The following is a 26618-nucleotide window of genomic DNA, read 5'->3' on the forward strand; positions in this document are numbered from 1 at the left end:
TTTTTATTTTTTAAAGCCCTTGCTACAGAATTCCCTATAAAACCCAGAAGCCTCAACATGTGTTGTCTTTAATAATGCCCTCCCTTTCTCATAAAAAGCTGTTTAAAATATGGAGATAGACATTAGACTGGATTTTGTTTGCTGCTGAAATTGAACTTGGAGTCATCACCTTTCAGTAAATAATCCCCAGTAAATGTTAAGCAGAATGAACAGCAATGAAAACAACAAAACCTAAAAGGACAGGGAAGGACTTGGAAGGAAATAAAACAAGGACCTGCAAAGCCAAACAGCATTACAAACTGGTACATTTTAAATGAACAACAAGAAAACAAAAGCCACACTGATCAAAGCCTCCCACCTCCTCTCTGTGGTGGATGACACCTTCGCTGGGAGCACACCACCACCTCTAACCCCACACCTGCAAAAGGAATTAATTTCAAAAAGAATACAGACCAAAGCGCACCATATCAAAACAAATTAGCAACAGCCCCCTCTTCCTGCTGTGGTCAGGCAGAAGAAGCAAAAATGCTGCATGGATTGTAAGATTCAGGGGGAAAAAAGACAAAAGAAAACAAACAAACAAACAAAAACAACCCAGCTGCTGAAAACTTTAGAAGAAACGTGTAAAAAAGCTTAAAAGAAAAGAGATTTCAAACAGCTTGGACAGCTGACAGTGGTCTAAGAAAATCTTTACAAAAACCACCTGTGCTTTCTCTGACTTTGGGTATCTCACATAGCGTAGGTTTCTAGTCCTCGCCAAGAGGCAGGAATGTATGCAGCACTACAAATAAGCAGTGCAAAGATAAGATGCACTGTTCTTATTTATAGATAAATACAACTGTATGAAAAGTGTCAAAATATGTTTTGTAAGTATGGATATGACCTGCCTGACGATTTGTTTTTCAAACTAATAGTTTTTCAAAGGGAAACTATCAACATAAAACTCATCCATCTTTAATGTTTGCGTGTTATTAACGACATCCCAGATCGCTAAAATCAAAATGATTTTACAACTCCATGTTGCTTGATATTTTTTCATTTCACCTCCTTTTAATGGTAAGAAATCTAATCAGCAGTTCCAGAAACGGGACAGAGTTTGACATACTGTATAGAATGTTCAAAACAAATACGTTCTCCATCATTCAGCACTACCCTCACAGAAAAATAAGGGGTTTTTTTGCTTAATATTTATACCCTACCCATAATTACATACGTGGGGCTTAACTACTTGAGAGTACCTTGGCAAAGGTCATTCCTTTTCTTATGACACATTCACATCTTCATTTGTGTCATGCACAGGAACCGAAAGAGACTGCACTTCAATTTGTGGTTTTCCAACAAACTTTCTCATTATCTAATCTTCTTTTGCACAGTCACTGACATCTTTGTAAAATTACTGGAGAGTATTACCAAATACGAATGATATTGGTTTGCACTCATGGAAATGGCTACAAAAAGTAAAGGGCCACCTATTTTGTTTCAATTCTCTACTTTTACAATTGGAAAAAAAGTATCTTTGCCTATGAAAAGGGTTTCTTCTAAGCAGCATTGACATACATCATATATGTTTATCTAACTGCATAGGGACACCACTACTTCAAACTCTTTGAATGTAATGAGTACTACTGCTATTATACAGTAAATCGAACAAACGTATTAATCAGCCTAAATAATCATAATTAAAAGTGAAATATATTATACGTTCTTTTTTTTTGTTTGTTTGTTTGCTGCTGTCAGTACTGAATGCAGATTACAAGCATAACAGTGCTGAAGAAGTACTGAGCCCCCCTTGGTGAACAGACTTCAGATCCTATTCCTGATTCACACCAGCAAAAATGAAATCACCATCAGGACCGATATCAGGGCCAAATTGCTGGCAGGCACAATGAACCACTAATTGCTGGATTCATTAGTAAGACTCATAGTTTGTCCCCATGAGATGCTGAACACTTTCAGCTACTTTTAAAACCTAGCATCTTATAAATTAAAATTAACAACTGCAAACTAGTATTTCTGTTACACTGTAGAAGCTCAGCATGGATTTGAAGTCAGATCACAAGAATGCCAAAAATCTATTATGTAAAATTAGGCAGATTTTTATCAACCATTTTCCCGTTAATTCTGTAGAACTTGCATGCATCTCTACACAATAGATATTCCATGCTGTTCCTCAAGCCTAAACAATTGGTTAAAATAGTTCTTGTGATGCTGAAAGAAGACAACTGCCTTAAAAAAATACCTTTCAAATAGCCCCAGCATCACACTGTTAAGATTGGCCTATTCTTTTCAGACATAAAACAAATGTCTATTTAAGAACACATCCACATGCATTTCCATCACTCAGCCAGAACACATTCACCTCCCAGAAGCTAACACTGTAAGATATGGAAAGAGAGAGGGAGAGAGGGAGAGAGGAGACCTTTAGTCCACCTACTGGCTTCACTAAAGGCAATGAATCCAGCCCTAGCTCATTTCAAGTAGGTTCAATTGTGTCAAAGGTTACCCACAAGCTATTTCTAGATGATTTATAGCTCATGTCTACAGATCTCTTCTTATTTTAATGATAACTTCAATACAGACGTTAAGACATTCTTTGTCTTCACAGAAGTGTATGAGAGGGAAGCTGACATCTTAAAAAAAAAAAATTCCAAGAGGCTGATTCACTATTTCTGAGCAGGGCCAGCTCTGGGCAGTTTTTATATCTTATCCAGAGGAAAGAACGGGAGGGAAAAAAAAGACCTTCCCCCTGCTCTTTTTTCTCCAGTACTAAAGCTGCTATGTTTTCTGATTTATTCTGGGCACCGATCCTAAGAGCACTGAGTCAACGTGTGTATCACCAGTTAATTATGTTCAAGACAAAACAATAACATAGTATAATTTCATTGCTTCATTAGTAACAACATATACTTATATAGCCTTATTTTCTTCTGTTTGAGCCCAGAACAATTTACAAAGTGAGTCCCAAATGATACTATCACAAGAATCCTTCCCAGCTCTAGACTGTAATCTTTTGGTGGTGAAGAACAATAGTGCAGAAGAAGCTGCAGCAAAACATCCTGCATCTCTTTGAAATTCTAGATGTCATGCCTGTATAGCCTTTAAAGTTTTTTCAACTTAGGGATTATTATTTTTAGCCTCAAAATTTGGTGTGTGTGTACTCTCGTGTGAGTGTACACAAGATCAGCATGCACACATGCATGTTGGGCAGCCTTAATCTCCATCTTGAAAGCACCAGCCAGTCTCCTCCAGGTTTGATGATAGAATGAAGCCATCAAAGGTCCTGCATCAGCTGCATGAAGATACAATGGGATAGTGGAGGGGTATGCTCTAAACCTCTCATGTCAGGAGAAGCCTCCAATGCTTACCCACATGTTAAAAGACATCACAGGATCCCCCAGAGAGAGGTACTTTGCATCTCCAGCCAGGGTCTAAATATTGTGAGACTTCACAAATGAAACCAGGTTTCTGGCACTCTTTGAACATTTTGCTCATTTTGCAATGAACACAGAAGAAAAAGTATCTGTTCAGTTTGTTCTGGTCCATAGGCCTCTGAATGTCTGTGCAATTTTCTCACTTAGTCTAGCCAAAATGTTGTGGTTGTCATCTTTTCTCATAAGCCAGCCCCAATAAACTTTACTTGTTTGGTACATTGGTGATTCTCCTGGGTATTACAACACCACATCATCCTGCTTATGAGTTGAAGTTCACTGGAAGAACTCATTTTGGGTAGACAAATTCTTATTACCAAGGCTGTGAAATTAAGAACAGTAAATCCAGATGTAAAATGTAGTGGTCAAACAGTCATGTGACACCATTTTAGCTTCTGATATCGCAAATGAAATGCTACTTGACATGCACTTCTCAGCCAAATGTATGTGTTGCATTTCCCTGACCCCAAATTAGGCCATGCCTTTTACAGAGAACATTGAAAGCACAGGCTATCTATACATTTATAATCAATAAAAAAGCAAACAGAGATGAATTAATTCATCCCAGAGTTTTAATTGCTGGCTCTATTTTCAGCAGACATTAGAATAAGATAAGAGTATCCAGAAAGGGGAAAGTTATTTCAAAGAAGACTCAGGCTATTAGAAACAGGCACAAAAGGGTTCGTTTGACCCACAAGCAAAGCAGTAAAAAACAACGGAGTTCAGACCAGAAGGGCTCAAAACTGAGGCAACCAAGAGCAAAACTCAAAATATATTAACTTACAGTGGTAACCTAAAGTCTGCACAGCTCTTAGCATGGTTCAGGATAAAAATAATCACTGACCTGGAATGACTGCAGCCCTTAGAGAGCTACCTTTGGAAAGAAAGAAAAATCACAAGGATCTTACATTAAAAAATACTCTCCAGAATAGTTACATATATGTATGTTTTCTTCCTAATTGGACACTGAATTAAAACGACCTCAGTAATTCTGTCACTGTATGCCTCCCTTTTCTGCTACAGTGCCTCACAGTTTTCTCTGGAGCATTTTGGAGGAATAAATGTACCCCTGAAACTCAACTTTAAGAAGCTTTTTGTGCCAGTTTTCCTGTGGATATGTCACATTGAGTTGTGTTTGTCACTGCGTAACTCCTGTTGTGTTCTGTTAGCCTGAAATCCTGTAACACGATGTGGCTGATTCATGACGTGACATGTCACTGCCTAGCATGTCAGTTGAAAGCCCATACAAATCCATGTGTTACATCTCCACACACACTTAGCTCTTAGAAATGGCCTCTTATTTTAAATGTACTAGCAGGTGCTGGCACATCCACTCAAAAAAGTTTAAGAAGCACTAATCACTTAATGAGACACTCCAAGGTATATTCTTTCTGTAGCATCATGATTGGAAATTGGAAAGCCTTCTCTGCAGCGGTCTCCTAAGTGACAAGGTCTTTCTCTCATATACTCAGCATGTCAAGACATTGAGCAACCTTTTATCAAGGACTTTTTTTCTTAATAATTTATTTTTTCCACATATGCCAGTCATGGCATTAGCCTACCTTTCCTTTGAAAGCAGCAGGGAAAAATGTAGCAACTGAAATGAAATGAACAGAAACTAAACTCATTCATTAGTACTAAAAGTACACATTTGAATTTGTCATTTGGCATCATTAGTGAATAAAAACACATGATTGAGATCAAAATATTTTAACTGTTTCATATATTAGCTTATACCAAATTACCTCAAAAACCACAGTATTTGCTGCCTCAACTTGCCTGCCTCTAATGTTCCTTGGATGTTCTCAGATGTTCTCTCTGGATACTACTAAAGCATTTTTACCAGGAGATACTATGGTAGAAAGTGTAATTTTGCTGAGAAATAATTATGAGTCAGTAGAATTGCCAGCATGAAGGTCTTCTATGACTTTGGACTGCAAACGAATGCCACCTGATTCAAATAATAACTCAAAGACAATGTTTTATTTGGTACTCTTGAAGCCTCTGAGATAGATTAAGTTTCACCCATGATAGCCTGAAGCTTTTTATTCATACGACTCCAGGAGCTATGACTTCAAGGAAACTACCTGTTATAAAGTCACAACATGTAGTTACACTGCTCTGAGAAATGAGTATGTTCCAAATTGCTGATTTGCACACAGTTTCTCTGAAACCCTTTTCCCCACCATTTCATTTAACACTAAACAAGTCAAAATGAACTTTATAGAACAAACACGTTGTTCTCAGAAGCTTCACTGAAATATTTGCCAAGCACTTCATACCACTCCAGAGCTAATACTAACCCATAATAAACTGCCTCTGAAAATAAAATGGACTCCTCTACTCTGCTGCTAGCGTTGCTTCTATTTAACTATCCATTGCTATCAGGGATTACAGATTAACACGTTTCAGCCTAAAAAAAATAGCTGTAGAGCTATCGTAATCATTCAAAACCGGGTATAGGAGTATCAGAAAATATATTTCTTTAATTGCTTGAATTGCACTCTGCCTGAATATGTAAAGAGGAATTAATTTCAAATTTAGTACATAACATGGAAGCAAATGACTCTTCTGCAGACAAAGCAAGCAGCTTCCAGAAGCAGCTAGACTGATCGTACTAGAATTCAAATTAATAACAAATGCTACCTCCCAAGATGAACTTCACATATTTCTCTTCAAGGTTAGTACCCCTTCCACAGCAGGAATAATCTGTTTTAAATATTTTCCAGCTACCAAAAGGTGAGGATGTTCAACAAAAACACTGCAGCCAGAAAAATCTAACTTTTCCCTTTTTTGTTATGCAACTCCATGTTCCACACTTTCCTTAAACACTTTTACTGCTATTCTTGAGATGGCATGACCAACCACGAACATCCATGCAACAGCTAACCTGGTGGCATTAAAAAAACTCAAATGTATGACATTTGTTTGGGAGCCCCTCAGCCTCACAAAATACTGCTCTTTCTCACTCAAGTATTCTTTTCTAGGATGGGCAGAACTGCCATACAGCTTATGCAGAAGACAATGCTGATTTCCAGAATAAGACAAAGATCTGGAACCAAATATTATGTCCCAGCTCTGCTGAATGCTGAAGGATTCTGAAATTGAACTGGACTGAAAGTAACAGTGCACAGTACAATAGCTATATCTTCAGCATTAAGCCACTGTTGTGGATCATTTAACCATAAAAGAAAAAATCTACCTGCCCTATACTCCCACCTTTCCACTTTATTTACAGCAAGTAAAGGAAGGCATTAGCAGGAAAGAACAGTAATGAATTAGTAAGAAGCACACATTGCAGATTTGTCATTACCACTTCGCTTTACATCTTTGTTGCTCCCCATCTGATTTCTGAAGATCTCTTATAGAAATGCTGTGGTATTGCTTAATTCATGTAACTTGCCTTTGTTTTCTGAGTGCAGATTTCAGAGCGTGTTTCTCCCCCCCTCCACCCCTTTTCTCTTCATTATGTTTTCTTCTGAGTTTTCATTACAAAAAACACCAACTGAGCCCGAGTGAAGGCTGATTTTCTACCAACTCAACTCGAGAAACAGGCTCCTGCCAGAGAGACATAGTATCAGGAAATATAGCTGTGGAGAGTTAATCTAAAAAAGCATCCTAGAAGCCCCTCCATGTATTTAATTTATTTTTAGGGAAGTAGGGGGTGTGGGAGGCGGAGAGAATTCTGCGCAAGTCTCTACTGTTGCTGCTGCTGCTTTTTAGATACCACTATTAACGCTGTTCTTACTGTTTGGAACGCACTCACTATTTTAGAAGAGCATCTTAAGAAGTTCCATTAACACACATCACTTCATTGTGCTCTGACAAATGGTTTAAAGTCATTGTTTCTATGCCTGAACATCATATACAGGAAGGAGAGCAAAGAAGAGAATAGTCTTAAAGATTCTGTCATCAATTCTACATCTTATTTTTATGGGATTAAAAGCATAGGCAGCAAAGGAAAAAGGCTTCCAGGTAAAGAGATATTTGGCTACAAAGCTCTCCATTAAGAATGGACACTGATGTTAAACAAACAGCACAGCAACAAGTAGCGTAGCACAGATAATGCAGATGAGGTCTCAGTTTCCAGCTCCCTATACACTGCTGCATCCATGATAATGTTTTCCTTAATTATCTTACAGCTACTTCTAACCTGTTGGATGGACTGACAAGGGGATTGAGAAATACAAGCACTGAATAATGTTTCAAATGTAGTGATACATAATATTCTAGTGCTAACTACTATTCTTGCGCAGAAAAGCTTAATAGATTGACTTACTAAGAGATTTTTATTTTTAATCAAGAGCATACAAAGAATTATGAACAGCCCAGGAGTTCTCAGAAACACAAGAGCCTTGCAAATCTGCCAGATAAACCTTTTGTTTACGTAACCTCCATGCTGTAGCAGGAACAATGCCTCTTACAAACTTTAACAAGAACTTTGTTCTTCACACTAAAATACCCCAGTACTCCTTTTACTGAAAATAAAAATGCCTTAATTTCCTGCTGCTTAGATAAGCATTCAGCAGCTACTGAGCTCTTCAACTGATAGAGGACAGTAATTGCCAACAGTATGCAAGGTGCAAAGGGGAAGTTTCAGACAGGATCTTATTTTTGAACCCGTTTGCAGACAAGAAAAAGTGACACTATTTGATCACCTGTCCACAGCAATGATCAACTGTCCTTACAAAGATACAGTTGCCCTCTTCATAGCTGACATACTTCACAGTGCTGAGCAGAACATCTAGTTCATGTCTCCAAAAATATTTGGTAATACTAAACAAAGGGAAATGTTACAAAAAGCAAACACGGTTATCCTTCTGCATTTTAACAGTAATGTAGCTATTATTTCCAGAGCTGAAATTGAATACTTTTTTGCAACATGCTCAATCATGAAAAATATTGTGATCAGGACTGGGAAATGTGAGGATACAAGAAAGCTGTGTGTCTACTTATCAGCTAGCCTTGTGCAATAGCCATAGCTCGATGTGTCAAGCAAGCTGATGCAACTTACCATATCATAATGGAGCCTAATTCTTTTCTCCAACATCTCCCTAGGACAAATTTTCAAATTCTGTGCTATCATACAAAAGAGAGAAATATACTCAGCTGACAGGGCTTAGGGTAGTCAGCTAAAATGAAGTTCAAGTCAACAATTTGTTTGAAGTAGAATCAGAAATATCATCCAGATGAGTGTTTTTATTACTAGGCAGTTTTATGGCTGTTTTCCTTCTCCCTCCCTTCAGATACTTTTTTTTTCCTTTGTATTCTTATTCTGAGTCAAGAGATTTTCTACTCAAACTGGAAAGTACAGTCTCATCCCCCAGTTTGGACTAGGACAAGAAAATCCCCAAACAGCTCCCTACAGCTTACTTATTTTTTCCTAATAACACAGTCTACGGTGTATTTGAATTAAAATTCTCATATCCAAGGGCTCCTATCCTTTTTTTTCGTCCCCGGTATCAAATGTATAATGCCTCCTGTTTTATGTATTTTATACATGAAGTGTATGAAGTGTCAGAGGTGGATGTTAGTGGTATGGCAGTACAGGTTGGACCTTCCCACCAACGTTCTGCTACATATTGTTGCCGTGTGACAGATGGCAGGAGAGGGGCAGTCTGACAAAGTGGTGTCTGACATGGAAATGCGTATGAAGCAGAAGTGTGGCACTGAATTCCTTCATGCAGAAAAAAAATGGCACCCACTGACATTCTTCAATGCTTGCTGAATGTTTATGGGGATCAAACAGTGGATGATGGCTGATGTGCTTCAGCAGTGATGAATCACAGAATCATAGAATTGCAAGGTTGGAAAGGATCTGCAAGATCATCTAGTCCAACTGTCCTCCCATCACCATTCCTACCACAAGCACTAACCCATATTTCGTGGCTCCTCACCCAGACGCCTCTTAAACACTGCCCGGGACTGTGACTCCACCACCTCCCTGGGCAGCCATTCCAGTGCCTGACCACTCTCTGAGAGAAACAGATCTTTATGTCTAACCTAAACCTCCTCTGGTACAACTTGCGGCCATTTCCTCGGGTCCTGTTTGTTGCCTGGGTGAAGAGGCCAAATCCCTCTTCACCACAACCTCCCTTCAGGAAGTTGTAGAGTGTTATAAGGTCTCCTCTGAGCCTCCTCTTCTCCAGACAACATGACAACAACATGACAACAACATGAAAGACAAGCTACATTCTGGATGGCCAGACAGACTTTTATAAGCAAGGCATGCAGACTCCTTTTCATCACTGGTGAAAATATATAGTTAATGGTGGTGACTATGTTGACAAATAGTGTTTTCACACTATTTTGCTCTATCAAATAATGGTAATGTGCTGTTTGTATCTGTTTTAATTTCCACAGAAGTGAACTAGGAGGCATTACTTTCAGAGTGACCTATAGCTGGTAATCAAATCAACAGTGACTCAGCTGAAGTTTCACATTCAGGCTTGCCTTGACTGGTAAGAAATGAGCAAACATGCTGCTCATCCCTTTCTGTCCTTCCTACACTACAAGAAGGATGCAAGACACAGCTGATGCATGTGGCAGAAAATGTCACAAGATATTCCTCAAATTGGAAGAACTTCCCCTAGAGAATCTCTGGACATTTTAGAACCAATCTGTCCTGTGGTATAGAGGCAAGCTCCAAGTCTTTCAAATGAGATTCTACTGCTGACTACAGGTGACATGAAAACTTTTCAATCCAGTGTTTATTTATATAAAATAATATGACAATAAACCATCTTCAATTAATTATTCATACTGATATTTGTCTGGATATTGCAGCTGAGTAGAATCTGTGTATATCCAACTGCGTAGTGCTGTTTCTGGCTTGACTGAAACCCATTTCCTTTCCTTGTCACAACTCCCAGGTGCTACTGCTGAGCAAATAGTAACATCACTGCCAGAAGTATTTGAAAAGAACAAAAAAATTGATTTGGACAATCCATGTGTTGTTGCCACTGATGGAGACACAACTGTGAGTAAGGTTAGGGTTGAGGTCATAACGAGGTTAAAAGAAATTTGCCCAGGAATTCTCTCCTGTCGCATTTCACACTGAAGTGCTCCTTTTTTCAGCAGATGCTACAGACAATGCACTGTGCTCTATGAAGTACTGGGAATCATTTAGCTACATTTATGAGCTACACTGAAAATTCACTCCTGAAATACTGTACTTGAGAGGCTACATGGAAAGGGCTAGGACAGAACATTGCACAGGCACTAGGATGCTATATTTATACCTGCAACATAAAAAATGAGTAGGACTGAACAGAGCCCTGGCTGTTTACAAGTGAGAGTAATGTTGCTCTTCTTATTCAAGAGCATGATGTACCTCACCTGATTTCAGTGAAGATGGCAATTGTTAGGTGATGATCCAGGTACCATGGTAAGGGTCACTGCTCAGATAAACATATTTACTATAACAGTGCCTCCCCTCCTCCCACCTTGGATACTTCTGTTCAAGCAAGAGCTTGAAGTTCATCACAATATGGGTTGGTTAAGTTATCCTGCCTAGTCATTATCTTCACCTTTGTCTGTCATCTCCTACTTATTTGGGAGTGTGCAACCACCTTGAACACCCAAGCTGAGCAGCATGCAAGCATTTACAGGATCAAAGGCAAAATGTGCTTAAGACAGACTTTGGAAATCCAGCATAATTTGGCAAACTTAAAAGATAGTTGCTTTTCAAATGGGTTGTGGAGGAGGCCTTGGTAAATTTGAATGGTATGATTAGCATACCGGCTGTTTTTAAAACTGCTCAAGAAGAAGCTGTGTTAAAATCCATTTCCGCAAGACACACGCATTTTCTTTTGGACGGAGTCCACAGCTCTGTTTCTTAAATCAATTTTTCTGGCACAGAGATTTCTTCTTGGAAGAATGTACGACACCAGTTCAGTTTCCTAACCAAAACTTGACAGAATGTGTACAGCACGGCATAATGGCATCTCTCTGCTTTATGGTTTCCTAAAAGTTACAGTACAGAAACCAAGGAAGTGAATTTGACTATTCCAGGTCACATCTGTCGAAAGGCGGGTGAGAGAACAGAAGACGCCAGGTTATCCTGCCCAGCACAGTGTTCAAACACTGGTGAGGGCTGCTGATAAAAGGTTTGCCAAAATGGGAGTTGCCAAGATCTTAAAGGAGTTTTGGGGATGTGTTCAAGTCTTACTAGATTTAAAGGATGATCCTTGGCAAACTCCCTCTGATGCTTCTCAGCATTTCTAGAGCCAGCAGTTGTTCCATCTGCTGCTGAAGCCGACTTTGAAGAATCCTTGCAAAGAGCAGCATACTAACTTTAACACTATACAAGAGGGAAAAAACACAGCTTTTCAGAGTGACCTAGATGTTTGCCAGGAGCTTGACATGCTCTCAGGTAAGGCTGTCTCCTTGTCTCCAAACACTTGAGTGTATTTCCAATGCTGCGCCAGTGTAAACTGCGGGCTGAAAATAAAGATTCAGCAAACAGCATCTATTGAGAGCTTGTCTAAAGCATTAACTGTTCATTGTGGAGGTCTGACATGCTGTAACAGTGAAAAAGACCACCACGAACTTACTTTGTGAACCAAGTCGATGCTGGCGTTAATTAAAAAAAAAAAAAAGGCTGTTAAACAGACAGATATGGCCTGGCAACAGATTAAAAAAATATATTAATAAAAAAATAAGAACAAACATTATGTTTTTGAAAATGTTAAATACTAACACGCTTGGCAAAAGCCAAGGAAGACCCACAAAGACACAGAGGTGTTTAGTTTCAACATATAAGCTTCAGTTTCTGCCTCTATGAGGGATTTGCCAGCGTGTTTTCTGAGCCAGGCCATGGCACTATTGTATAAGCTTTATTCTAATTATTGTAGGCTTTATAAAGGTTCCTTTATCATTTAGTATTATAAATAATCGTGCTTCTAGGCTGGAGTTCAAAGCTCAGTACAGCATTCGCACAACACCACAGGCGGGTCAGGTGACCTTTCTCCAATTCTCCTCTCTCTGGTGCTGAGGACAGACAAAGTGGTATGTCTGTCATACGCCATTACCATTAGAACAGAATCTTGTTCTTTTATTACAACTGAACTCCGCCGGATTTCTCAGCAGGAATGCTAAGTGAAATCAATGTCTTGGATTTCCAGGCTGAGCTTGGAGGTCACAGCCACTCTATCATTTCTCAGCATTATCCTTTCTCTTTCTCTCGCTCTCTCTCTGAGCCTCCAACTGGCACACAGCAGATTGAAAACAGCATGCATCACAGGGCTCACGCTGCACAATTTTACAGCCTTTTGGAGCCCCCTTCCTTTCCTTGTGGCCCACTCTTTTTTTTTCAGCAATCTGCAAGTAAGTTTTGTTTGTGTCCTACAAGACTGCAAGCCAAAGGCACTGAGACACCTAGGAGTACGAGAAAGCAATAAAACACAAGAGAGAACATAGCTGATCTTGACAGCTGCCAGCAAGACGGTTGTGCTTGACGTTACCCATAGATACAGAAGGCTTTAAAATTCCACAATTGCCACAAAATAAATACTGTGTCCCCTTAGATCTCACCAGAAGTCCTGCATGCACACAAGATCCAAAATCAACACAGGGATGTTAAGTGCAGTGGGTCTAGCAAGCCACTAGCCACACACAAAAACCCACGTAAAATGCACAAAAATCTCGTTAACCATAGACACAACATTCAGGAAAAAAAGGATCATCAGGCACTGCATGGCTTTGTGATCCCAGCTCTACAGAACATAAAAGGCCAAGCCAAGGATAAACTTCAGGAATCCAGAAAGTCTCTACAGAGGAGCAAAGGAAGAAATGTTGACCTAAAGACTGATTTTTTTAACACAGCAGCCCCTGGTTCCACACCATCTACTTTATCCTTGGACTCACTGAGCTGACAATGGTATTATGCAATTGTCTGGTTATTTTTAATCTGGGCTACTTTACTGTTAGGGTATAAAAAACAAGACACTATTGTCAATTCAAGGAATCTTTCCTGACATGATAAAGGACATGGACAGTGTGCTAGAGGACAGTAAAAAATTGAAAGGACAAATTTTATCAAGCTCTTGCTGTCACCCAAATGAGAGTGCTTCTTCCCTGCATTCCTTAGCTAAATTCTTCCTAACTATTTTGCAATAAGTAAGAAGTGCCATTCAGTTTTGACTGGTTACTTTTGCTTAGCTGAGGTGTACGCTGAGCATGTCTTCCCTTGCATGTAGTGTTTTTTTATAACTACAACTGGCTAAGCACTGTCAGCGTTATGCAGTTGTGACTGCAAGCTGCTAACTCGACCTCTTAAATGAGTGCAGACCTGACTGCCCAGCTATGGCTAAGACTATTCATCAGACCCCTTTGCTGTCTAAGCAGATCTCAGCTTAGTCTGCAACATAACACACACTACCTCAGAGACTTATTCTTCCATAAACTCCCAGTGGGCCCCAGGACAGGATCTGACTACCTTTGAGATACCCTACTGGTTTCTAAATTGCTGATCTGACTGTAGTTTGGAGTCCTGAAAGGAAATGGCTGTTGTGTGCTGGCACAGGAGGCCTGTCACCCTGTACACTATCCATTACTGAAGATGGAGGGAATCACAGTGTGATAGCTAGGGTACTGCAAGGGAACTCACTAAGACTATTCTCTTATTTCACACAGGCATCATGAAAATAAAGCTGAGAGACACACAGAGAACAATCAGAAAAAAATGTACATGCAAGTCTCAATACTGCCTGGAACACTATGCCACAGGGCCTGGTACAGTACCTTGCTTTTGGGTGGAGGGCTGTTTGTGCTCTTGTCTGTGTGGATGCTGGTAGGCGATACAGCAGCACCAAGGTTACCCTGGGATATGCCAGGTATCTTGCCTCCTGGAGATACTTGCATTGCAGCAAGTTGGGCAGCATACAACTGCTGTAAAAACAAAAACAAGCATGCACACAAAAAGAGACAAAGAAAGAGAGAGAAAAAAATCATCAATAAGTCATTTTCCAAAAACTTCTCCTACTGTAGACTTTATCTTTACATTCTGATGGCTATTTTTTTTATTTGGCATACTGGCATATTCCAAGTCAAGAATCGTTATCTCAAATTTTGTAATTAATTCCTCAGGGAATGAATGACAGACATCACTATGAGAAGTGTCCCAGCTTTCACGTGTGTGCAGGGTTTCAAAACAAGTAACAAAAGCTAACCTTCGTGCCTTGCCTGAACCACTGGGCAATCCTTCCTTTCCTGAGAGGCCTCAGCTGTGACAGCATCTCCAACAATAATATGCATTATTTTCATGGTGTGAAATTCACACCATGTTTAATATGTCAGTCACTGTGCTACCATTTTACATTTCTTTACATTTATTTCTGTGATTGTCTTGTCTGCATAGGCTATAACGTGTTAGGGGCTGGGAATGACAAAATTTTGTTCTGCATTTATTGTAAAAGTCCTCTCAGATGGGTCCTGGAGCACCAATACATATAAATATAAAAATACTGTTGGTTACATGCTGTCAATTAGCAATTGGAAGCTCCAGTCAAGATTAAGAACTCTTTTAGTGGAAAATGGAAAATATATACGGAATGGTAACGTTTTACTCCCTTAAAACCAAACCAGTGAGGCACTCCACTTACTTGAATATTAGCATGTGAATAATTACAAACACAGTCACCTGTTTAGAGTTAAGCTCTACATTAAAAGTTTCACAGTGGTCAAAAGCAGAGAGACAACAGGCAATGCCTGGAAGCTCTGTTGACTTCTCAGTAAAAAGTGGAGAAAATAAAACACAGTGGGCAGCAATTGTTGATGCTTTGTGAATAGCAAGAAATTCACATGAAGCCAAATAGAAGTTGGATACCTGAGAGAGCAGGTAATGTAACTACAAAGACCTTCAGTCCTCAGACTCAATGACTCATGTTATGTATTATTGGTACTGGGCAGTACACCTGTAATGTTTAACACTGAGCAGTGGTGTACTCTGCCTGCAGGTGCTAACAGAGCTTCTGAGATACAATGTGACAAGAGATAACATGCAGGAACATGGAAGTGGACATGAAAAATGTTAAGATCTTCAATATGGCTAGTCTAAAACAGTCTTGTTTGTGCTGCTTAGTTGTTCTGTTGTTGTTTTTTAATTAATTGCATATGCTGATAAAAGAATGAAGGTCAGAATGGAGGACACAGTGGAACACTAACCAATCCCAGCAAGTTTGAAAAATGAGGATTCAGTGTAATAAGCTTAATGGGAGTATTCCACATAGAACTGTGCAAAAGGTAAAGAAACACTGCTCATGTGAGTTCAGAGTACGTAGGTCCTGTAGCAAAGACTTAACTCGATCAAATGAGGAAGATTTACTGTTCCAAGGCTAGGACAACTCAGCGGAGAAGAAATGAGTAATGCATGTACATCATCTCTGCTCTGGACTTTGTTCCATGGTTTCCTGTACAAACTCTTCTCTTCACTGGTAAACAATCTTAACCCTTTCACGTAATTAATAGCATCTCATTTCTACTCCTGTAAGTGTAATCAGGCACCAAGTTCTTACTTATTTTTCACTCATTCTATTCTTTTCAGACTTCCTATTCCTTTCAGTTTTGAATCTCTTCTACTCTGATCACTGCTTGTTCCCTATTTTTCTGTACTTCTTAATCACCATTTATCCATCTCTCTGCTTAGTCTCACTCTCCTCCCATATCACCCTTCATTCATCTTTTCTCTCCCTGCCTCTTCCTTGAATTTATTTATTCATTTATTCCATGTTACCCTCAGCCAGCCAGAGCCAAATAGATGCAAATCAACTACAGATAAAAGTCATCAAAAACAATCCAGCCACAAATCAGTCACAGATTCAAATGCATGTATTTATCAGTGGAAGTTCATATCCATTCATTCCTTCAAAAGAAGAACGAATACAACAGGGAGAAAGGAACAAGGGTCTGTGCGAACCAGAGGAGATCTGCAGCAGGCAGTTCAAGGAAAATCAACTCAGCGATATGTACAAATTAATATATCAGAAGGGCAACAGTTGTTTAAGAAATAGCGTGCATGTCTTGGGAATATCTCAATATAATCAGACTCTGGTCAGGATAGAGTAGATCAAGATTTTGCCTTTGTTTTGCTCCCTATGCATGAGTTGACAAAACAAATTGAGGCAACTATGGAAAAAAAGAAAAGATAAAAGAAAGTAGAATGACTACTAAGCAGAAAAGGTTCGTGTTTGTCGAGAATCTATAAATTAGGTATTGGACAAAAGTGTAGCATGGAAATAGAAGTAAAACCAACAACATTAGTTCAGACACTTTGAGACCTTGAACCAACACTGATAGGCCATACAGGGCCATACCTGAGAACGGTCTCCCAGAAATTTCTGTAAGCCTCTGGGGCAGAATTTTCAAAAAATAAAGAAAATATCTATCCCAAGTAGCTTTCAGCCTTCATATGAGGTCCAGAGAACGAGTAATTAGAACTAAGTCACATGAAATAGTTGCATAACACAGTAAGATTCTTAACAACAAGAGTACCATCTAACACCAGAGCTCACTGAGAAATACGTTGCTCCTCCTTCCAGTACCGCCATCAATCACCTTTTTGACAACATTTACAAACAAGATGATGACTGAATAGGGATGAGGGATGGATTTCCCTGTGCAACAGTCCAGGACAAAAACTTATTAGGAGATAAGTGGAATATATGGAAATTCAAATCACTTCATATACTCAGTTAAGGGAACATTCCTCAAGACAGATTTTCTTACAAGAGTTGAATGGAGTAATTTGGAAAGAGACATGGAAGAAAACCTATAAAGCCTTCATTCATGCTTTTTACAAACTTAGTCCTCCTGCTATCAGGTTCAACATCTCACCTCTATTTAACTGATTTAGAAAATTAAAAATAAACATTAAATAAAACTTTATAAAAGGTCTCTTGTTAGAGTAACCTCTTATGAAGTCCCTTCCTAGTACACAAAGCAACTATTCTACTGAAAAGCAACATCAGGCCCAGCTCTGAAGCAAAAAAACATCTATCTTACAAAACTCTAATGGTCTGATTTCTATTTAACATCAGAATTGCTCCAACCATTAAAAAAAGAAAAGACAGAAACATATAACATGCGGTACATTTCTTAAACTGTCAATATTTTTGAGCTTTGACATTATTGAACTTCTCTGCTACTAGTTAACTGCTATAGGACACGATGACCTTTAACTTATACCCAAGGAAAGTGCACTGGTGTGACCAAACGCTGTGAATCAAGACAGCTAAGTGACAAGAATCTGTGCATTCATTTCACAAACAAATCAAACTGAAACAAAAGAGCATTTCTACCTCACCATCAGGATTACAACAGTGTAGGAATCAGTCTCTCTTAAAGTACCTGAGCACTGCCTAAAATATATCCGTCTATTTTTCACAGTAACAAAACCAAGATTGCAAAAAGTGAAATGAAGTTACTGCATATCACTGCTATAATACAATGTTCTTTAAACTCTCAAGATGTACAACAAAGAGGACCTCCTCAAACCACTTACACAACCTACAGCTAACCTAAAGACCCAGTCTCAAATTCCAGCATTGAAGGAGTCATTTTGGTCCACTACAATTCATACAGGACTTGCAAACTGTAGGCTGTTGACTGGTTTGCTGTTACTGAGGTATTTAGCTGAAACTAGTTGAAATCAATTAAGCACTATAGCTTTAGACAAGTTTTTTTTTTTTTTTTTTCCTACTCTACATAAACAAGGATTATAGTCTGCTTTTAATAAGATAGATAATATGTCTTCAAGGAGGCAGAACTGGGTTTCTGAAAAAGCAATTAAAAAGTAACATCTATTGTTTGCTTATAACTACATAACTGTGCTTCGGCTCCCCTGCCCATATGTAATATTGCATGCCTTGTTAATGTTTTCTCATTAACCTCTTATGAAAATCTGTATGGAAGCAAAATCATCAGAACAAAAGCATGATATGATACACTTTACAATGAGCAGGAGGTACAGTTATTTTTATAAATTGCCCCTCTGCTCTTCAGCTATTAAACAAAAATTTCCTATTCTCCCTAGGTCACCACCAAAACCATTTATATTTTTTCCAATATATTAAACAGAAATATTCAGCCGAACTCTCCAAATGGACTAGCTCTAACAGCTCTTGGCTTGATCACTCTGTAGTACATCAATAGCAAAAGCCTTAAGGTTAGACCGGCTTTGAAAACTTTCCCCTTGGGCATTGTTGTTACATGTTAACAATGCTCATTACTGCTTTGAGGTTACACTAAAAATGAGTTCTTGTTCTATTAATACAGAAAATGAGAATGAGATTTAAGAGCAATTTTAAAAAGGGTTGAACAAAGTGTTAGCAATTACACAGACAGAGATAGCTGATTCAAGCACCTATAGACATTTAGTTTACTGTATTATCTCTTATTAAAATATTTTTATTAGTGAACACTAGAGATTAAGAGCTGATATTAAAAAAGGGAGAGAGAGAGAGAGAGAGAGAGAGAGAGAGAGAGAGAGAGACAGGTGATACTTGAAATCAAATTGGTTACTGTGAGTTTGTTTATGATATAAACTAATTCCTCAGTGGAGTTAGCACAGTGATGAATTTACAAACCACTGTGCTTAAATATTTGAACTGTTGACTGATCCAGTACTTCAATTTCTGTGTCATTCTAAGACCTATCATTAAAAATATACACATGAATGGCCCTGTTTTGACTTCACAGCCTTGATGGCTTTGATTTTTGCATAATCTCAGGGAAAAAAATGGTATAAATTGAGACTCTCTCATTCAGAATGCACTAATTTAATTTTCCTCACCTTAAATTTTGTGCTTATATAAGGCATGCAAAGTGTTTGATTATGGCAGAAAGAATTAATTTTGGATCTGTTCAGTTTTGTTTTATTTCTGTTGATTTTTCTTTAATTAAAAAAGGTCATAAGGAATTAGAAGAAGAATTCACTTGAACAATTGACACATATCCTACGGTAAGATTTTTAAAAGTAGAAGCAATGTAGAAAAAAGATAACTATAGAAATTTAGAATTAAAGCTCTCCTCAGCAATGGTCAGTAGCAATTATTTTTGGATCTATAAAAAAAAAGTTCTTCATCTCTCTCTTCATTATATAACTAAAAGGTACAAATGCCAAATTCTCATCTTTTCTGTGTCTGAGTTTCCTTCGAAGATTCTCAGTTCAACATTTCAAAGGAACACACTAATTTGTATGTTCAAGACTTTGGCAAAAGCTTTAAATCTCACTTTTTTGCATCAACTGGGAGATTTTCAGAAAACAGAGATGATACAGAAACACAAATCTAATATGCTCCTTTAAAATGTAACCCACCAAAAAACACTGTGAAGTAGATTTTACTCAGTTCAGTGCTTGATGTAGCTTTTACGTTGGAGTATTTTCACCTTACGACAATGTATCTTGAGATCCTGAGATGAACTTGCTCTGTTTTTATTTTTTTCTTCATTAGAATCCTGAATAGAGTTGGATAATTACTATTGTTCTACCTACTGAATATCTTTACCATATCCACTCCCTATAAGAAATTGCCCTGGCTCACAGTGCTGAGGTGTGCACCCGTCTGATACAGACCCTTAATGGCAGAGGACCTTGCCTGAACTAGCGTTTCCTTCACTCACCGGACGAAAAATAGCAAGCTGGATGAATTTGCCCAAAACCTGTGAACCAGACAGGGACTAAAGAAGATGTACTAAATGTTGAAAAGCTTAATTGTTCTTCTCTGAGGCCACATTAACCAGTCAACTTCTGAAAGCTTCCATTCTAACCATGCTCGCCACTTAGTCTAGGGAAGGAAGAGAGGTAAGCAAATCATGAATCATGAAAGAACAATAAATATTTGAACGTTAAGACTGAGCAAATTAATTGATAAGTAATGTGCTCCTTTTAGTCAGGAGTTGTTAACAGTTAGCAGAATTGCCTAGAGAAATGGTGGATTCTGACTCTTGATGCTTCAGTCAGAATCAGATGTTATTCTGGAAGATAAACTTTAAACAAAGAATTAATTATGCTCAGTAATATTCTACATCTTGTTTAGTCAGACTAGACAATCCAATAGTCTCTTCGGCCTTAGAAAATCTGAGACTTCCTTAGAAAGAAATGTTAAGAAAAACAAGTTCTCATTAGAAAAACTGTAAAGCATTCACAAACTGAACAAGGCTTCATTTATACGCTTACTGCATGCAAGTTACAAACACAGCCTTGTAACTACCATGTCTCTCATATTAGAAGAACATTACTTTTAGAATCAGTAACCACAAGTCTCCGTAAAATATGATTCCGGTAGCTGATCTTTCTGGTTCCAGGCCCTGCGTCCTTGTTCCTGAGAATAATCCCACTGTAGTCAATAGGATTGCTCAGCCCATGCCATGCTGAATGCACTGGCTCTTTTTTAAATTTGAAACTTCCATGGCATGACCAGCTGGGGATCCCTGGCATTCAGAAACAGGATAGAGTCCAGGACACTGAAAAATTGAATGAACTTTAAGTCTCAATTTAGACTAATAAAGACTTCTACCATCACTGCAGTACTTTCCAATATGTCTGCTTTGTTAGTGAAACCGTGGATAAAGTCAGAAATATAGGTACAATTTGTGGCGTCTCTGAGTTTTGTTAGAAATAAATTTCCATGTGTAGGGCAATCATTTTAGGCAAAGTACAGCTATATTTGTATTTATAGGAGCTTTTATAGGAAAAACAGTAACCATTCTACGGCACTCTAAATATGCTAATAAATTCAGTATTCTCTGAAAAGTATTTATTAATTCTGTCAATGGTAATGCTAGTCAAATTCTAACAAGATAAGAACCAGCACTCAGAACATCAACTGACCATTCCTGGTCACAGGAAGGCTGTAGGAAACTCGTGATTAGAGCCTAGACCTCATGGCTCCTTTGTCCTGTGCCTCAACAAGAAGACAATCCTTCCACAGGATGTAACTGTAGGAATTTATCTATAAACACTTCCTATCAGAGGCTAGTAAAATCTATTAGTTTCTGTGATAAAATATAATTTTAAATTGTGTGTTTTAAGATTGCCTGCTCTTTACAAATGAAGATTTTCTTTTTTTTTTTTAACTGGAAAACTGCCCAAGTGGCCTACTTATTCATATATATCATGTTCACACCACATGACAGTAATTGAAATAGAGTGACTATAAGGAATGCATGCTGGAGAGGAAACTGAATAACATCTTCTGGAAAAAGCTTGTTGGATGAAACTTTGCAGATGAACAGTGTTCCCTTCAATGAAAGTAATTAATATTGTGTATTAAAAAAAAAAATAACTGGCCAACAATTTATTTTTAGTTGTAGTGTGCTGTGCATCAGCAGAATGTTACGCTTACTGCTACTGCTATTACATATTTCCATGTCAAGAGAACTTTTTTTTGTTAAAACAAAGATAAAAGCATTTCTCTGAAGTAAGGACATACTTTTGTCAGCATATTTAGTAAGGAGAATACAGTCAGATGGGCAGCAGCAATCCAGAAGACCAACAAACAACCAGGCTGCGTAACTTAAGAATAGGCATTTGTTTTGTAAACTGCAGTCCCTTTATCACAAGCTGACTATTCAGTAATGAAGATGAAGTGTTTGTACGAGGGTTCCACATGGAGACTTCTATCCCAGTACAGCTTTTCCAAATTAGAAGCTTGAAATGAGCAAAGTGGCACAGATATTATATTCTTGTTGGAAAAAAAACTCCCTATTGCCTATTTATTTACCACAGGTGTATTTCCCAAGAGCTTATTATTTGATATATCCAGATTTTTGGCAACTACCTCTGAGCACCTGATTTCTGTAAGTGTATTTTCCCATTTGAGAGAGTAAAATTCTGTGAGTGGCCATTTGACAAAATTATTTCATATTACATTGCTTCACTTGACTGGTATTGTATATAATCATTCATTGTTATCCATTAAGTGACTAAAGTAGTTAATAAGCAAACACTGCTAGCAGAATTACTGTAAATAAGGTTCTATATATTTCAGATTGCTGAGCTATAATTAAGGCATTTCACTATTTTACGCACATCTCCTAAGCAACTATTTCTCCAATGTTATTTATACACTTTCTGTTTGCATTTTAAGTCGTTGTATTCAACAGGGAATTAAGTCAAGAAAACTCTGTGCCTGCTTTAAGACTGATACTGATTTACTTCAGATCTGAAAAGTTTCTCCTGAATGCAGAGCTCATAGTGGAAAGATTAAGGTCAATCGCATTCCTTATTTTGATAGCATGAATTTGTTCACTGGAATGCTGATGTGGCATCAGGTCCTTATTGTCTGATGATTATAAAATTTCTCCATGAACTGTCTCCCCTCTTCTTCAGAAATAAAGTTGAGCAGTATGAATTTTGCAGTACATATTGAGCACAGCACTCACCCTGCTCTAGAAAACCTCTTGTGAGACACTGTGATAAGATTTCTGCAATACTGAAAAAAGGATGATAATCAGCTACCAAAAGCACCAGAGCCATGTTATCGAAATGTAATTTGGGGCAGGAGATGAAGAATAAATTAAATAAAAATAATTTGAAAAAACTCACATGGATATTTTTGCCTGTGTCCTTCCTAAAGGTTCTCCATGGATATATTCATTTGTTAATGACAGTATCAAATACTGAAATGCAAAATGTATTCTTTCTACTGTTTCCCCAGTGACATAAATATTTCTGAGCCTGGAGAACCATGCAATCATATCTGTTGTCCTTGAAAGTATAAATTAACATTGTTCCTTCATTCTGATGTGTACAGAAGCTCAGTGACATCCATTCAGATCATTCAAAAGCTTAATTTGCTCTTTTGAACTGAGCTGTATTATCTAGTCAAAGGGCCTGGAAAAAGGCACAGAAGAGAAACTGACAAACTCTTAATCCATCATAAGCAACTTTCAACACAGCTCACTTTCGCAGGCTCAGAAAGCCACAGCTACTCTCTTCCATTTTGGGTAGAGACGAAAGATTGTGACATCTGTGCCTTGAAGGCAAACTAAGGACTTACTGCATTTGAGCTGCTTCCCTTGTACCAAGTCTCCCTGAAAAGAATAGATAAAGGAGGAAGTACGGGTAGACGAACAACACTGAAATGGAGGGACTGGTGGTGAATAGAGCATCTGAGCTGCAGAAGAAAACATACTTATTCTAAGAGCTGAACGAAAGCAAACTGATTCCTAGAATAGTTTTGAAGATACATTTTTTTTCCCCTTTGCCTTCTTCCTTATCAGGGAGCGCTAATAGGATCTGTCATGGCCTCTTTATTCAGCTGAAGTAGTTATTTTTATTTTTATGTTATTTTTGGAGGTGAAGGATCCACCTACCTTTCATGCAATTTTTGTTCGTGTTCATTGCCTTACATGCTCACCAGCAAGGAGCTCCAGAAAGCTGAGAAGTCACCTTGTCCTATGGGATCCTATTGTGAAGTCAATATGGGGCAGCAGCTCACTTTCCCAACAGAATAATACAGAACAATTTTGGAAAGTTCTATCTCATATCTACATTTCCTCTGGCTTGACTCCCCTCTTCTCTAACATTTCTAGCTATGACTTAAGTCAAAGCTCGTAGAAAAGGTAAACTGCACTTACTAAATCCATAAGAAAACCATAATTCCAATCAATTGGCCCAACTTCGATCTAGAACCTCACTGAATCAGAGCAAGTCTGATCTGTGTTTCAAATGAGAAAATCAGCTGAATTCTGCTCTGGTTTTCATCAGTGAGTTCTATGCACTTTTAAACTCAAAGAAGTGCCTAACTTTAAACTACCTCTATTGCTATAAGCTGGACAACTTGGATGCTTAAAAACAAATGGATGTTTGTTGAAGGATGCTTGAGATTAGAAGATGGAAAGCTACGAGAAGGAAATGCTGGAGTCTGTACAGGAGAGCTGAGAGAATATAAAAGCAATTAGTTCCTTATTTTGGAGTCTTCTCATCATATAGAAGTACCCATTTAATGAAATGAAGTAGTAGAAACAGAACTGAAAAGCTGTTAAATCTTTTAATTCTTTGATTTTATGATAAAAATGGGTTTGGTCTGTAAAACTCCCCCTCCAATGGAGCCCATAAAACTCCAGAGAGTTTAAAACCTTCTGTGAAGCTTTGGCACAAACTTCTCAGGAAATAACATCAGAAACTGTTTTCTGTTTCATCTCATTATTTCCATGCTTCCCATTACTAATGTAACGGGAAGAGTGACACTTTACATATTCCATTAGGACACATACAGAAATTTAATTCTTAATTCTCAGAGATCTTGTTTCCCCAAAAGTGGTCTCTGAAAAATTCTGAACTCCTTTAGGATTCAGTTTCTGACTCTCAGCAAAGTCAAAGCACAGTCACTAAGGTCCAATGACACTGAATGGTCAGATTTCAGCCCACACATGAAAAGCCTTAAATCTAGCCTGGAACTCACTCTAATACGTCTCTTCTGGCACATTCTGTACTCAAGTTTAAGAAGTTGTAGGCATAACATAGCATGACTGAAGGTCAAAGGGAATTAAATTTTTAACTTTTGTTTTCCTCACATGCTGTGTATCACCCAAAAGTAAAAAGTTTACACAAACTTTGGAACTTCACATTTAGCTCAGAGGGATTGGATGGCTAATTCTAGTCTCACCAATTCACATGGATAAAAATATCTGTTAAAACCTCATGTTCCTTTAACAAGAGTGCGCATTCTACTTTTCAGTATCAAGCTGACCAAGGGAAACTATATATAGTTCTAAAGAAGAGTGCCAGATCAGAAACTCTTGTGACCAGAGGATCTCCATGCAGTTGTCTAACAAGCACTTCAATGATAATCAAACAACGCAAGCTTCTCTGGTTTTTTTTCCACTGGCACCTTTCACCTTGTCAAAAGCTGCTAAGTCCAGTTTACCTGTACAACTCCATGGAAGCATCCTCACTGTCTTTTAACTACACATCTTTTGCCCCTAAATATAAATGGCACAAATGAAGATATACCCTCCTCTCTTCCGTTTTTCAGGGAAAAAACGATGTCATTTATGGACAACTGTCATTTATAGGGTTGCAATACTAACTGGTCTCTTAAGAATCCTCAATAGGCAGGAGGATCTTCCATTCTGCAACCACTAATGCATAGTATGTTTACAAAAGCTCTATAATTCATTATTATGCCTGATGCATCAATGACTCCTTATTAGAATTGTTTTTTATAATTGTTGTGGTGAGGCACTGGATAAATTTTTAAAACAGACATAGCGTGTAGATTCCTAAGTAAAATTGAGGAATTCTAAAATTTTTTCCCTTCATGCCAATTTCTTATGTGGAACTTTTCATAACACAAAAACGGATCTGCTTGTCCAGAAACATTAAATACTGAAGTTACTGTGGAAGATTAGGAGATATCTTTCAATTGCTAAAAATGTGGTTATAAAAAGAGCTAACCCACAATTTAAATCATTCAATCTGGAAATTTGGATTATGAGGGGAAAAAAAATGATTTTATGTTCTAGAAAGCAGTATCAAAACATTAAACTATTTTCAATTCACACCAACAGCCAAAATTGATGTAAAATCAATTTTTAAATTGCTTTTGGCTGAATAGTTGTCTGTAAAGCAGAAGAGGCGGAGTACCAAAGAGTGTGCAATGGAAATACCAAGATGCTCTTAACTGTACTCACACTAGCAAGAGCTGCTATCATGAAGTAATAACATTATCCAGAAATCTTTGTTCATTACCTCATTCTTAATGCCATCCCATTTCACTTGAGTTACTTGAGTCTGATGATGGGGTTAATGAGAGAAGAGGTGTTTGAGTGGGTGCGAATTAGGGGCACTGCTAAAATAGAAGCTATTTTTACAGTTCTGTGTTTAATATAGTCTCAAGCTCAGTAATTTTTTTTTTTTTTTTTTTCAGGTAAAATACTTGCACGTTCCAAGGCTTACAGTAACTTTGGCAGAGTAAGGACAAGGCCTAGACATATTCATATTACGTAGAGTACTACAGACAGACTCATGTTTCTATTTCTTTTTTCTCTCCATCACTTTACCCAAAAGTCTAACACAGCAGGAATGCTAATGCTTTGATTTCTTACATTCAGAAGTTTTCCCAAAATTTTTGGATATTTACAGTTTCCACAGCGGAAAATATCACCAATAGTCTCTTTCCCCACCCATCCTTGTACTCTGCAAGCCATCTTCCCATACTGTGCAGCACTCCATTACAATACATT

At 38.0% G+C, this 26618-nt stretch overlaps 1 protein-coding gene across 7 annotated transcripts in view; it reads right to left on the minus strand.

Annotated features, from left to right (window-relative positions):
- SOX5 (SRY-box transcription factor 5) overlaps nucleotides 1-26618 on the minus strand; it is a gene marked incomplete at both ends in the record, with an annotated part of 282959 nt that overhangs the window by 39585 nt on the left and 216756 nt on the right. For all 7 annotated transcript variants that reach the window (XM_079543756.1, XM_079543754.1, XM_079543753.1 and 4 more), the window contains one exon: nucleotides 14172-14318. In XM_079543756.1, coding sequence (XP_079399882.1) covers nucleotides 14172-14318 — 147 coding nt within the window. The remainder of the gene's footprint in view (nucleotides 1-14171; nucleotides 14319-26618) is intronic.

This window comes from Tetrao urogallus, assembly GCF_951394365.1.
Source record: "Tetrao urogallus genome assembly, chromosome: 1".
NCBI lineage: Eukaryota > Metazoa > Chordata > Aves > Galliformes > Phasianidae > Tetrao > Tetrao urogallus.